The 13,672-nt window shown below is 37.2% G+C and overlaps 2 protein-coding genes across 5 annotated transcripts in view; one reads left to right on the forward strand and one right to left on the reverse strand.

Annotated features, from left to right (window-relative positions):
- LOC107738724 (C-myc promoter-binding protein) overlaps positions 1-10,693 on the forward strand; it is a 31,384-nt gene extending 20,691 nt beyond the window's left edge. For all 3 annotated transcript variants that reach the window (XM_016550545.1, XM_016550548.1, XM_016550547.1), the window contains 12 exons: positions 517-639; positions 2,344-2,460; positions 3,061-3,944; positions 4,030-4,255; positions 5,686-5,777; positions 5,856-6,031; positions 6,114-6,219; positions 6,942-7,160; positions 7,298-7,415; positions 8,194-8,347; positions 8,442-8,506; positions 9,072-10,693. In XM_016550545.1, coding sequence (XP_016406031.1) covers positions 517-639; positions 2,344-2,460; positions 3,061-3,944; positions 4,030-4,255; positions 5,686-5,777; positions 5,856-6,031; positions 6,114-6,219; positions 6,942-7,160; positions 7,298-7,415; positions 8,194-8,347; positions 8,442-8,506; positions 9,072-9,208 — 2,417 coding nt within the window. In that variant the 3' untranslated portion in view covers positions 9,209-10,693. The remainder of the gene's footprint in view (positions 1-516; positions 640-2,343; positions 2,461-3,060; positions 3,945-4,029; positions 4,256-5,685; positions 5,778-5,855; positions 6,032-6,113; positions 6,220-6,941; positions 7,161-7,297; positions 7,416-8,193; positions 8,348-8,441; positions 8,507-9,071) is intronic.
- Positions 10,694-10,779: 86 nt separating this feature from the next.
- The window catches only part of LOC107738725 (sodium/potassium/calcium exchanger 1-like), a 13,432-nt gene continuing 10,539 nt past the window's right edge, over positions 10,780-13,672 (reverse strand). For both annotated transcript variants that reach the window (XM_016550550.1, XM_016550549.1), the window contains one exon: positions 10,780-12,450. In XM_016550550.1, coding sequence (XP_016406036.1) covers positions 12,201-12,450 — 250 coding nt within the window. In that variant the 3' untranslated portion in view covers positions 10,780-12,200. The remainder of the gene's footprint in view (positions 12,451-13,672) is intronic.

Below are 13,672 nucleotides of genomic sequence, written 5' to 3' on the forward strand. Positions count from 1 at the left end.
TATATATATATATATATATATATATATATATACATTAGAGAGAGAGAGAGAGAGAGAGAAAGAAAGAGAGAGAGATTTTTTCCTCCGGGAAAACAAAAATCTAAATATCATAAAATAAGATAACTTTAAAAACCTAGACCTAATACATACTGTCTAAGCATGTACCTTGAATGAAGTTTATTTTACTTGTTTTATTAAAATAATAATAATTTTTTAAGGCATAAACCTAAAAACCTAATTTTGTTATATTTTGTGTAAAATGGTCATGTATTTTTGAGAGAGATCAGTTTGAAAGCCCTCAACAACTTTCTCACCATGTGGGTGGCTTTATTTTTCATTTTGGATCAGAAAACACACTACACACGTTTTTGATTGCTCTTTTTTGCTCTGTTGCCACTTTGAAATATGATGCAGTCTTTGGCCAGAGTGCTTTTCACGTTGCAAACTGTTGTGTTTTGAAATATGGTGCTTGTTAGTTCTCCTGCTAACTGTCTTTCATACTGTTCTTCTGAGCAGATGCCAGTGATCTCGACAGTGTCAGCCATGGCAGTCTGGACAGCTCTAACGATTCGGCGGAGCGAGTTTCCATTGATACAGACTTCACTAAAATGGATTCCAGTGATGACAGATCCAGCACAGGTACTTGGTCTGCTTTCACTCTGTCTGTGTTCTCGTTCCATCATCAGTTCTCCACTGCGCTCTCGGCACAACAGGACGTGCTTCTCTCTCCTTCAAACTCGTCAGAAGTCTCTTGGAGAGTCATTATTTTTCACTGTGGGAGTGAAAAGACATCTCTCCCTCTTTTTTCTCGCTTTCAGTCTTTTCTGTTTTTTTAAAGCACACATTAGTATAACACATTTGGTGCAGTGAACAAAAGCATTACGCCCATTCACATGCCCCCTCAGATGATCCAAATTAATTTTAAATGCAACTTCCAAAACAAAAAAATGTATCAAATTTAATACAAAAAAAATACCAGGTTTAATACAATGAATGGTTTCATTATGAAATACACTACTGTTTAAAAGTTTGGGGTTTGTACTTTTAAAAAAAGTATATATTTGACTCTCTTATGGTCAACAGGGATGTATTTATTTGATCAAAAATACAGTTTAAAACTGGTGTATTTTAAAATGTAATTTTTTCCTTTGATGACAGCTAATTTTTTTTGCAGCCATTACTTTACGTATTCATTGTCACATGATCTTTCAGAAATCATTCTAATATGCTGATTTGATGCTCAAGAAACATTTCCTATTATTGCCAATGCTGAAAACAGTTTTTTACATTTTTGTGGAAACCATGATACATTTTTTCTGGACACTTTGCTGAATAGAAAGTTCAAAAGAACAGCATTTATTTAAAAAAAAATAAACCTTTGGTAACATTATAAATGTCTTTACTGTCACTTTTGATCAAATTAATGCATCCTTGCTGAATAAAAATATGAATTAATTTTTTTACAAATCTTGCAGACCCCAAACATTTAAAAAGTAGTGTGCAACGTTTTTGCAGGATCTTTAAACATCCATACATTCTTGTTACTTATATCAAAGGATACATATTTTTTGTTGTTGTATTTGTCCGTAGAATGAAAGTCAATATGGTTCAAAACAGCATTAGACCCCATTAATATTCATTACATGACCAAAAAAAAATACTGTACACCTTTATATTCCACAGAAGGAAAGTAATGAAAACTGCAGTAGGTGCCTGACACCCGTATCTGACAATATGTTAAAAGACAGAGAAGAAAGCCCCTCTCTGAAGTATTCTAATGCTATAGGCAGTGATGCCCATGGAGAAGATCTGAGAGATGTACGATTTGACAGAAGAGACTCGCAGTTACTGAGCACTCACAGGCAGCGGTGTAGCAGGAGTCTGACTGAGGAGGCGAGAAAGGAAAGAAGGAATGACTAATGGTGTTATTTTAGCTCACCTCTGGAGGCAGTACTATGATGTGAGCTTTATGCCCCATCAGCTTTCTCAGTGTGGCTCAAAAGCAGCCACCCTGTGAGTGTCTTTCGGTGTGTTTCTGCCCTATTATGGTGTATGAGAGAGTAAATCAGTGCTCCTTTTTGATGTTATGTTATCATGCCTTATGATGTGCTAGGCTAAAATAACTTTGTTTGAAGCCGTTCTGCTAAGAGTCTCTATCCAGCTGCATCAAATCACCCCAAATCCGTAAAGTAATACTGAAAGTATGCTATACAGATTTGTGAGGCATGAAAAAGACCTTGCAAAACATCTCTCTAACATTTCTATTTTGTAAGGATGTTTTTTGTGCACACTGTTATGGTTTGCCAAGTTTTAGGAGTGTTTCTATGTATTGTTTGATTCCAGGTGGCCAGTCTGATCAGGGCTACGATTCTCTGTCTAAAGAGGAGGTGAGGTTAGGAGGAGGTGAGGAGCAGAACCCCTCTCCAGACATGAAGGAGAAGGACAGAAACTCTTGCCCATGTGAGTAACACAGAATGCTATTGTCCCTAAACATAAACAGGGTATGTTCACTATGGTGTACTACTATATTACTCGTTCTACAGAATGAGTAAAATCCTAAATAAATGTTTTCATTTAACAGTAGCCTATAATAGATGTAACATGCAGAATAGTGACAGTAAAAACAATGTAAATAAATGCTGTTTTTGTAACTTTCTATTCATCAGACAATCCTGAAAAAACTGTATCATGGTTTCCACAAAACTATTAGCACAACTATTTTCAACATTGGTAATACTTAGAAATCATGGTCACAATTTATTTTAAGGTCCAATTATCACTATTAACAAGCCATTAACTACAACTTTTGCCTCAATAAACTCCTAATTTGCTGCTTATTAGTAGTTAGTACCCAATGGCAATATGTTAATAATAGGCATGCTAATAAGCAACTAAGCAGTAAGCAACATGCTAGTATTTGATTACAAACACGAGTTGCACAGAACACCTCTATGCTTCCACCTAGTGGTAAAGTGTGGCACTGCAAGTTATTAAACTGCTTTTTTATTTGCTTAATTTTAACAAGTGTCTCCCTGGTTTTCATCTCATTTCAATGTTCAGTGTCCCAGACTGTACTCTCAAAGAAAGAGGATTCGTCTCCTATGGTTGGAATCCATCCATCTGCAACCAACGGGGAAACCAGTGATGTCTTTTCTGAAGCCCTTCCAAAGACGAAAAGGCCAAACTCCCTAGATATTTTCGGAGGAAAGCCTGTAAGGCCAAGCACTCTGGATCTAACCCCTGATAAGACAGTAGGAGAACTCAGCAATGAATCTGTTCCAACATTGATCGAAACGGAAGCAGTGGGGGGCGTCGTGAGCCCACCTAAAGTTGCTGTGGAGAGAACTGTTAGCTGCACAGTTGCCATGGAGAAGGAGCATATTGGCGTGGAGAGGAGCGTGAGCTGCAGCAGTGCTCTTGGACGAGTGGTTAAGAGGACAGGTATCGAAGCAGGGTTTGATCCTCTGTCCCTCATGGCGGCTGAGACTCAAGCCCACAGTGAGGGCGATAATGCAGACACCCCTACCACCCGCCGAGACCTGGCTGAAGAGATTCACCACTACATGAACAACCTGAGCAGCCCGTTAAGCCAGCGGTCTCTCAGTGTGGACCTGAAGGGGCGTCAGACCCCGTCCCCTCACAGCTCTCCCCGCATGTCTGCAGCACTCGGCTCCCCCAGCACTTCACAACTCCAACCTCAGCCACGAACACGACTCTTCTCCTCGCCCTCTCTCCCTCAGGGCCGCGTGTGCAGGGTCAGGGAGCAGCGGCCCACCTCCCTGGCCTCCCCTTCCTCGCCTACTCCCTCCTCTTTCTCCATGGACTCTCTGCTCACCCCGACCCTGGACGTGTTCAAGAGCAGCTTCCTCTCAGCTGGGAAGGGCGTCGCTGAGAAAGCCAGCCGACTGTATTCGCGACTTTCCTCCCAGACGTCTATTGCACAGGTATGTATGACATTTTGGAACTTCGTTCTTTCTGATAATGAAAGCCTTGCTGAATCTCTTCACCTCTATTTATCATCCTCACCAGGACTTGAACTCTGACCGGGTCAGTGTGTCCTCTCTGGGGTCAGGTGACCCTGATTGCTCCTCTCTGATTGAGAGCGATTCCTGTGTAGACCCTGATGGGCTCTCTTCCCCGCAGCGTGATGCCGCTCAACCAGTCACACGTCCCAAAAGGAGCCCTTACAGGAGCAACCACTGCCTAGAAAGCCCATCTGCACCACCTCGACTCTACCGCCAGTCCTCGCTCACTGGTACGTCTGCTGAATTCACTGTTCACTAATCTTCTGAAGAAACACTGTTATCTAGGCTAAATGCCAGGCACTCATGCTAATTTTTTTATGCTTTGCGTCATCCTACATTCTTATAGATATATCCAGACAACATCCTTTGTATTAATTAATATTGGAATGCTGTCAGCATTTTTTAAATACCACGGATAAAATGATTCCTTATTACCTCACAGAAATTAATGGGTGTCTTGATACAAATTGAAAATAAAATAAAAACAATTTAGCACATATAAACCATTTTCATTTTTATTTTTAGATTCCAATAATGATTTTATTACATTATATTACTGTTTTATTTTGCTTTCTAAAGACTGGTTTGAAATTATGACATTTTGTTATATTGACAGTTCTAGTTTTTAATCATAATATATTGATTAATGTTTGTCTATGTAAAGTTTTATGAAAAAATATGTGTTGGAGTTTATCCATTTCATTAAAATAATAATTTACTAATTTTACTGTAATTTCAATATAAAAATTCATTATTTAATTTTGTTATTTAATTTATTTAATTTAAACTTGTTTTTACAATTTCATGCTTGATATTTATCTCACACACTTGTCTATGTGACACACCTGGGCTCAAAAGAGTGACCCACTTTTTTTAGTTCTGGGTTTTCTAGACAGTGAATTGAGGACATGAGGTTAAAGTGAGCAAGCTTGGCAAAATGGCAAAAATTACATACCACATCTTTAATATTAATAAATAATGTTGATTACAAGTGGCTCCCTCTGTTCGGGTAAAACTTTGAGGTTTCTCCTGAATAACATAGGCTAAAAATAGACAGTGTGCTAGAAAATTACCCATCAGGCTCTCCCATGAGTAATGCTCGTTATTTTCCGGTCTTTTGTTAAGATTACAATGTTGTACAATTAGAGAACCAAAGAAAGAGAAGGAGCTATGTTTAAATGCATGTGATGGAGTGATAATTCTAATTGTGACGAATTCTATTGTAAAAATGAACTTATTTGCCGCTTTTCCAGGCCATTATGCGTGATGCTTTGGGTGGGTGATTAAGCATGTTTTTGCATATATGGAGTGCTGTGTGTCGTTCATGAGGCTGGTCATTGTTTCTGCTCCAGCAGCTGCAGAAGTAGGCCAGTAGACAGGGCTGTGAGTGTGTCTGGCTCTGCAGTAATGGGGTCTGAAAGGGGCTCTTTAATCAGTGCTCCCCAATCACTCACATCCGCATACACGCTCTTATCCCAGACTTCTGTAGAGCCTCTCTCCACATTCAGCGCCATCAGAAGTAGCATTCATAATCCCTGCAGGCAATCACCTTGAAATGTGACTTGTTTTTGGAGAAGATTGCTCTCTGATGAAAAACATCATCTCTTCAAAGCTCCTTTTGCCGCAGAGAGTGACTTTTGTTTTGTCTTTTGTCCTTCAGGTCCACCGCTGACAGTAATGAAAGCTCTGCAGACCCCAGACGCGTGTTCTGATTCCAGCCTTTCTCAGTCCATGCAGAACTACGCTGTTGAAGTGAGTTTTTGAATGACGGTTATGTTGAAGTATTACTGTAGAAGGAAGTATTGTGGCTAATTTTGTTTGACTTTCTAGGTACGTATGTCCAGTTGTTCGCGCTGTAACACCTGTGAGAGTTTGGTGTATGATGAAGAGATCATGGCTGGTTGGACAGCTGATGACTCTAACCTCAATAGCACATGCCCCTTTTGCGGCTCTCCGTTTCTGCCTCTGCTCAATGTGGACATCAGAAACCTGGGTGACCAGGAAAGGTAATTTGATCTGCAACCACAGAATAGACATTTCTATGGAGATATTCACCATTTCTAACTGTTTTCTTTTTTGTCTTATCAGATCCCCCTCTCAAGATACACATACTTGCCAGACAGACACCGCAGATGAACTACCACAAGTTTATGATGCCACTGGCAATCTATCCAGCAATGCCAAAAAAGACCCTGTAAGAATACATTTCTCAAACTTCACTTCTTTACATTTCATTGTTTTTCGGAATCCTATTTTGTATGCATCAGATCTTTATTAATAGTATCTATAATGATATGTAGTGCAATGTACCATATTTTCTGGGACATCAATTGCAGATAATCTGAAACATGCAGTGATTTACATTCCAAAGCGACTTATACTTTGAAATGCAATTAACGTCAAGCATGCAAAATATGCAAAGCACAAATATTTGATTTAATGCCAAATGAAAGAGTTACGTGAGCCAAAGTTTATTTATACAGCGCATTTCTCACATGCAAGTAGTTTCAGTTTAGCTTTAAATACAATTATTTAGACTTGCCATTTATAATAAATGATGTTTATAATGAATGCCACTATCATTTATTTTAGCTTGTTTTGTGGCTGTTTTTGTATTGCTGTTCTCTTCTGAATAGTGTTAATTTTAAAGGATTTTGGATTAAAGGAGAACTGAAATACTTGTTTATGGTGTTTATAGTGTTTGTAAACATTTCATTTTATTTACCGGCATTTTACATTATTTTTTTATGTAATATGTGACATACACTGATGCAAACATTTTTTTCTCTCAGCTATGCAATTTTCACTACATATTTTCCAGAAAATGCGGTATTATGTAATATCTGATATGTCTGTGACTCAAAAGTTCGTTCAGTTGATTATGCTGGTAGTTATTTTAGTGTTTCTGTGCTGCAGGAGCCAGTTACCGTGCCCTACCTGAGTCCTCTGGTACTTTGGAAGGAACTGGAAAGCTTGCTGGAGAACGAGGGGGACCAGGCCATCTCGTCTGCAGCCATTGTGGATCACCACCCTATTGTGTTCTGGAATCTGGTGTGGTTTTTCCGTAGGTTGGACCTGGCCAGCAGCTTGCCGGGCCTCTATTTGAGCTCCAAACACTACTGCAGTGATTCTCAGGTGGGTCTCAAGAATTCTCACGTGATGTTCCTCTTCCCATTTGTGCTTGAATGATTAAATAATTGTAAATGCATAGAAGCTGTTGGTGATGCCGCTGTACTTCCCAATAAGAGCTAGAGGTTGTTTTTTTTCTGCAGCCTCTGCAAAGTTGTGCATCTGAAGACAGTAAGAATGTCTTGATCCAGATCCTGTGGGACAATCCCAGACTGCATCAGGACCCCATCAAGCCTTGCTACTTGCTCTGGAATTCATATTGTAAGAATATGATACAAGTATACTGTATATACAAAGTCATTTACACAGAGCTTTATGGCTGTAAATGTGCATAAAAGTGGTTCTTTGACAAATATTTGCAACATATTATCCTGTTTGTGCTATGGACATGAGTTATGCCTCAAACCATGAGGCTTAAGCTGAAGTGTGGCATTATTTTTCTAAAGAGATCAGACTTACAATTTTTGCCTGGTGGATGAGAAAATGTGGAAAAATATATTTTAGTCATACATTGGAGAAGGAATCAGAGACATATTTAGGTGCCAGAATATCAGAGAGTTGGCTCTTTTTACTTAGTCGTGTTATTTTTTATTTTTTTTACAGTATTTATATTATTTGTGTACTATAATAGCAGTTTTATATTTTAAATTCTAGTATTTTATTATATGCATCTGCCATTTGTATTAATTTGTTTATATTTATCTTTCTATTTTAGTTTTTAATTTTAGTCATTTTAGTACTTCAGCTTTATTTATTTCAATTATTTGACAGGGAAACTAATAGTTTGTTTTTTCATTTAAGCTTTTATCTAGTATTTATATTAGACATATTTATACTATTTCTTTAAGCTTTATTTAAATGATTGAAAACGATTTTAATAGTTTTAGTTAACAACACAGAACACCCTAGCAACTGCATTGAAAGTTTAACAAAAACTACTAAATGTACTTAAACCCCCTGAAAACACTTGAGCAGATGCAGTAGTTTTGCTTCCATGTACCAGCCATCTACTTCACCTTGGGTTCATGTTTTTTAATAGGTGCAAATCCTACAGTATCTGAGGAGGAGGAGCAGGCTGTGAGTCTAGAGCTGCTGCAGAGTGTCGTGAAGAGCATCCAGAGGAACGATGTCTACCAGCCCATGAGTCAGATACTGCAGCTACTGGGCACCAGACTGGGCTTCGTCAGACAACGGTATGAGAACAAATTAAACACAGAAACTGATTTAATAAACATTTTGACAAGCTAATCTTAATGACTTGTTTCCCTTTATTTTTATCATATGCAGGAGCTTATATAGAGATATCCTGTTCCTATCTTTGGTGGCTTTGGGCAAGAGTAGCATAAATATTGGTGAGCTGACTGCTTTCATGATGTGTTGTACTACTGTTTCGAAGTTTGGGTTCAGTAAGATTTTTTTATATGCTTTTTTATACTTCAATAAAGACACATTTAACAAATTACATTGTTATTTAAAATAAATGCTGTTCTTTTGAACTTTCTATTCACCATAAAATCCTGAAAAAAATGTATCGCTGTTTCCACAAAAATATTAAGCAGCATAAGTATTTTCAACATTGATAATAATGAGAAATATTTCTTGATCAGCATATTACAATGATTTCTGAAGGATCATGTGACACTGAAGACTGGAGTAATGACTGCTAAAGAATTAACATCACGGGAATAAATTACATTTTAAAATATATTAAAACAGAAAACGGTTATTTTAAATTGTAAACGTATTTCATAATATTACCGTTTTTTATTATGCAGCCTTGGTGAGCATAAGAGACTTCTTTCAAAAACATTTTAAAAAATTGTACTGACCCCAAACGTTTCAAATGTATTCTATGTTTATCAAATCACTGAACATGAGCACTAGCATCATTACTAACACCTTCATTTATTCTCACAGATGCATTTGACCGTGAATACAAAATGGCATATGACCGTTTGACGCCCAGCCAGGTCAAGATGACCCACAATTGTGACCGTCCACCCAGCGCTGGAGTCATGGAGTGCAGGAGAACCTTTGGGCTGCCCAGTCTCTGATTCACCTCCTCTCATTCATCCCTCTTTCCTCGCATCCATCACACAGGAAGGCATTTAAAGAAGGAACACTTTCATTCATGTAATCCTGAACATTCATCGTAACCAAAGCTACCTCTGGCTCCCATGAGGTCTCTTTCGACACAAGTCCTGTCTATTTATGTGACTGTTGTTCTTCATACACTTCCTGTGAATACGTCACTTTATATAGCCTGTGATCCTGTTCTTTTTCTTGCATTTGCCCCTCACTTTTGCTCTTCCACCTGCCTAGTGTCTTGACCATCAATAACCCCTTTCGGAAACTTGGGGTCACATTTGAATCGTCTAGCACCGCTCAGGTAAACTTGAGTTTAGAGGTCATCGTAGATTAGGAGCAATATCATTGTGCTCAGGTCATTCCATCGCTCCATTCATTCACGTCCAGTGAATCGTGGAGTGGATTCGGGACCAGTAGCTAAAGAACAATCAAATCGATCACGTTTAGAATGCGTAGAAGCACAATGAGCAACCCCAGCAAACACAGTCCTCTTTAGGCCGTCTAGGGGCACTTGTATATTTCACATACAGAGAGACTTTGTGTACATAGTCTTATTATTTTGCACATTTGTATTATACAGTTATATTTTAAGACTGGAATTTGTTATAATTGACGTGTCTCCATTGTAAAGACTATGCTGTTCGTAGTGTATAGGTTTCTCTTTTGAGCATATGCTCTTTGTCGTCCTGGTCCCGGAGACCAGTCGTATGGTGACCGTCAGTGACACTGTCGTCTTGAGGTACAGAACTGGACCAAATATAAACTCTTGACTCACAGTTTACATGGGGAGAAACATATTTGATGAGATTTTGAACTGAGAAATTCCTTACCTTGGGGCGAAGAACAATACGGAGACAAATTTACAACAGGGTATAAAGGGTAATATAGCGACTATAAAATAAAATGGACTGATAATGTGAATGTGGTCAACGTTTTACACTCACTTACATAATCCAGTGTTTGCCATGAAGGTACATAATTATAAAAAAAAAATGTAAACATTGCTTTATATTGTGCAATGTTGCATAAAGATGGGTTTCCATTGTCGAGTTACATAAAGTACCTGAAGCATACAAGCACTTATTTACTCAGCTTGAACTCTAAACATGTGGTAACTGGAACGGTTATATTTTAATATTGTTCATTTTTGATCATTATGTTAATGAAGATGCACTTTGAGTCTGTGTGGTTGGGAAGAGGATTGATGACGTTTAAATGTTTAAAATGCAATGGATTATGGAAAAGGTAATTATACTCAATGACACATTGATGTTAATGCCCCAAGTAGGAAAAAACAGATAATACTGCCCTAAACATTTTGGGATGAATTTTGTTTTTGTTTGTTTATTGACCTGATGCTGTGTAAAACTACAAAACAAAAACAAAAATTTACACTGCTTTTAATGTTTAGCAGTTTTTCTATCACCTGCTTTTTATGTCCATATGGCATGGTAGTGAAACAAACTGACCTATTTCATGGAAGCTCATTTAAAGCGGTTAATGTGTAAGGTGATTTGTTTTGTTTGTTCGTTTTTTAACAAATCATTTTGTTAGGGCAATGTGCTTTACATATCACTCCTTTTGTTACTTCTATTTATATTTGTATATATCATTTTGTCAGATCTGAGCCAGGTCTATAAAATTGTTTAGAACTGTAAATAAACACTTAAATCGACTCCAGTGTGTTTGTGTTGGTGTCTCTGGTTTGTTCGATGAAATAGAGGGAGAAAAAAGTCACATTTGAAACCCCATTTAATATTGCTCTGAACCAACAAATGAATATTTACAATGAGCAACTCTCAAGAGAGAAATCAACACAATGTGCGACATTCGAAAAAGAACAATCTTTGCCTCTATATTCAGTAGTGAATTCAAACAGCAGTGTGATATTTGTATGGAAATTCACAACTGTTTTTTATCAGAATCATACTGATTACATTAGACTTTGTAAAGAAGTCTTGTTATATGCTTGAGATTCTACTTTTATGATGGAAAAGGGTCATATCTTACATACAGCACAGGATCTGCGATTAGAACGCTTGCTAATGACATTTTTCCATGTTACAAAAATAATTCCATTGCAGAATGATTAAATTACATCATTTAAAATAAGCTAACAATTTCTCCCAATGTAGTCCCATAGCTATCTGAAAACCCACAACATCAAATAATACAATCACAATATACAATGAATCAAAAACAATTTGGAAACATTTTCTTTGTTATGCAGTTTTTCATCATTGGAAAAAATTAAAGCAACACTTTGAATTCTCACAAGGTTATAATAATCTTTGCAATTTTAAATGTCGTAGACAAATATGTTTTGCATGAGTGTCTTGGTATCATCCCAATAAACCTAAATGGTTAAATTGCATCACAAATCATTAAGTGAGAGTTTGAGAAAAAAAAAGACATACTACAATTTTACATATTTATTACTCTGTGGTCCTGTCCCAAATGGCACACTGGATGTGACCTTTGATTATGCAATCATAATCATATTGTGTTTGCCAAGTCCACAGGGCAGTAGGGTGTCTTATTTGTCATTTTACGGTTCAAAAGGGTGTTCAAGAGTGCCTCTGTATGTGGTCTCAATGTGCCCTTTTGCAAAGCCCACACTGGTGGGCCAACACAGCAGTCTACACTCAACAATCCATATGGCATTACATCACCAAAGTGTGGATAACACAAATGGTGACCATTTGGGACAGGGCCCGTTACTCTTCTGTCAATACTGCAGTCACTTTAATGTAACAAGCCAAAAGTGGTGACCAAAAAAAAACTCAAGTGTCTGTAACAGTTAACATAGTTTGGAAATCATGGCCAGTTATTGCATCCCTTTACAAAAGATCTTGCGAAATACAGAATAAGTCAACAGCGAGTCCAGAGATGCTTTAAATATGTGTGAAGTTACAGTTCAGAACGTTTCAAATGACAGGACTGTATCCACAGGTTTGCTCAGATGGACACGGGACATATAATGATTCGATCCTCTAGCATGACACTGAGCACCAGGAACACAAAGTAGAGCATGAACATGATGAATCCCAACACTTTATTCATCCTCCACTTACAGGCAGCGATGGAGATAATGACGAAGAGGAGCATGAGGAAGAGCAGCACAATGGCACAGAACAGCCCATTACTGCTCACGGGCACCGGCGCCAGCGAATGGCAGAATGAGAATATCAGCCAGGGCACCGGCAGCCTGTAACAGTGAGGGGGGGATATAATTAAGATATACAAAATGAAAATAAGTGATTAGGCATTCATTCATACCAATGGGATGATTGCGAGTGTGATATTTCTAAACAAACAACAGCTTAAAAAGTTATTATTCAGTAACATTTTAGATGCACATCTAAGTTCACAGATGCATATATAACAACAGAGTCTGGGCCAAATCTGGCTTACATTCTGGCATTGTTTTTTTCACAGTCTTAAATGCATTTTTTTTTTTTATGTACGATGGATTCTGCCAGTTAAAACACAAATCAGGCTCGTGTATATATAACATCAATTACTACATTCTTTTTTCAGAAATTGAAGTAAACTTTAAATGTTATTGTGTGTTTGTACTTTCCATATTTTTAGCTAACTTGAGAATTTCCAGTAGGTTATTTTACGGAGCTGTCAACACTGATCCGACCACCTGCAATCAGTTGATGAACATCCTATTCATATATAATACTAGGCTATATATCAATATTATTATGAAATATTAGATATTATTATGAAAATCTGGCCAATTACTACTCCCATTATTACACTTCTTTTTTCAACATGCTGTCCCAACAGCACATTAATATGCAAATTATGTACAGTGTATAGATAACATTGTGTTTAATGGGAAAACCAGTTTATGGAATTTTTACACATATTGCATGAAGCAAAATGGTATATCAAATCATTTTGTTATATATTTTATAACATAGTTGAGAACCATCCTTAAAACAAAGTTTAGTATAAAAAAAATCCTGAAACCTAAAAATTGATCGATTTAAAAAAAAATTCCCATTGTTTTTGCCTTTTTATGTCTATTCTTTTCATTTTATTTTTAGAAAAACTGAGTCCTGGTGTCCTCTACAGAGGACATAGCATAACATATGAATAAAATATTTTTCGAAAATGTTATTTTACCATTTTGTTCTTATGCTCTAAACAATGTAATGACATGAAAAAATACTAAATTCACAAAGCTTTTTATTTCTGGTTCTCAGGAGGATATGTTAGGCTATTAAATTGTAGGCTATATATATAAAATTATTTTATTTAGGCCTACAAGTTTCGTGTTTGTGTTTTTCCCATTTTATTCGTTGCATCTGAAAATTACTTCACCTAACTACAATAGTAGTCTACATAATTTAAATCAATTAATATTTAGAGACAGGTTTTTTTCTTTTCAAAATAAGACCCCCCCCCCCCCCCCC

Source organism: Sinocyclocheilus rhinocerous, unplaced genomic scaffold, assembly GCF_001515625.1.
Source record: "Sinocyclocheilus rhinocerous isolate Xijiao unplaced genomic scaffold, SAMN03320098_v1.1 scaffold1938, whole genome shotgun sequence".
NCBI classification, from domain to species: Eukaryota; Metazoa; Chordata; class Actinopteri; order Cypriniformes; family Cyprinidae; genus Sinocyclocheilus; species Sinocyclocheilus rhinocerous.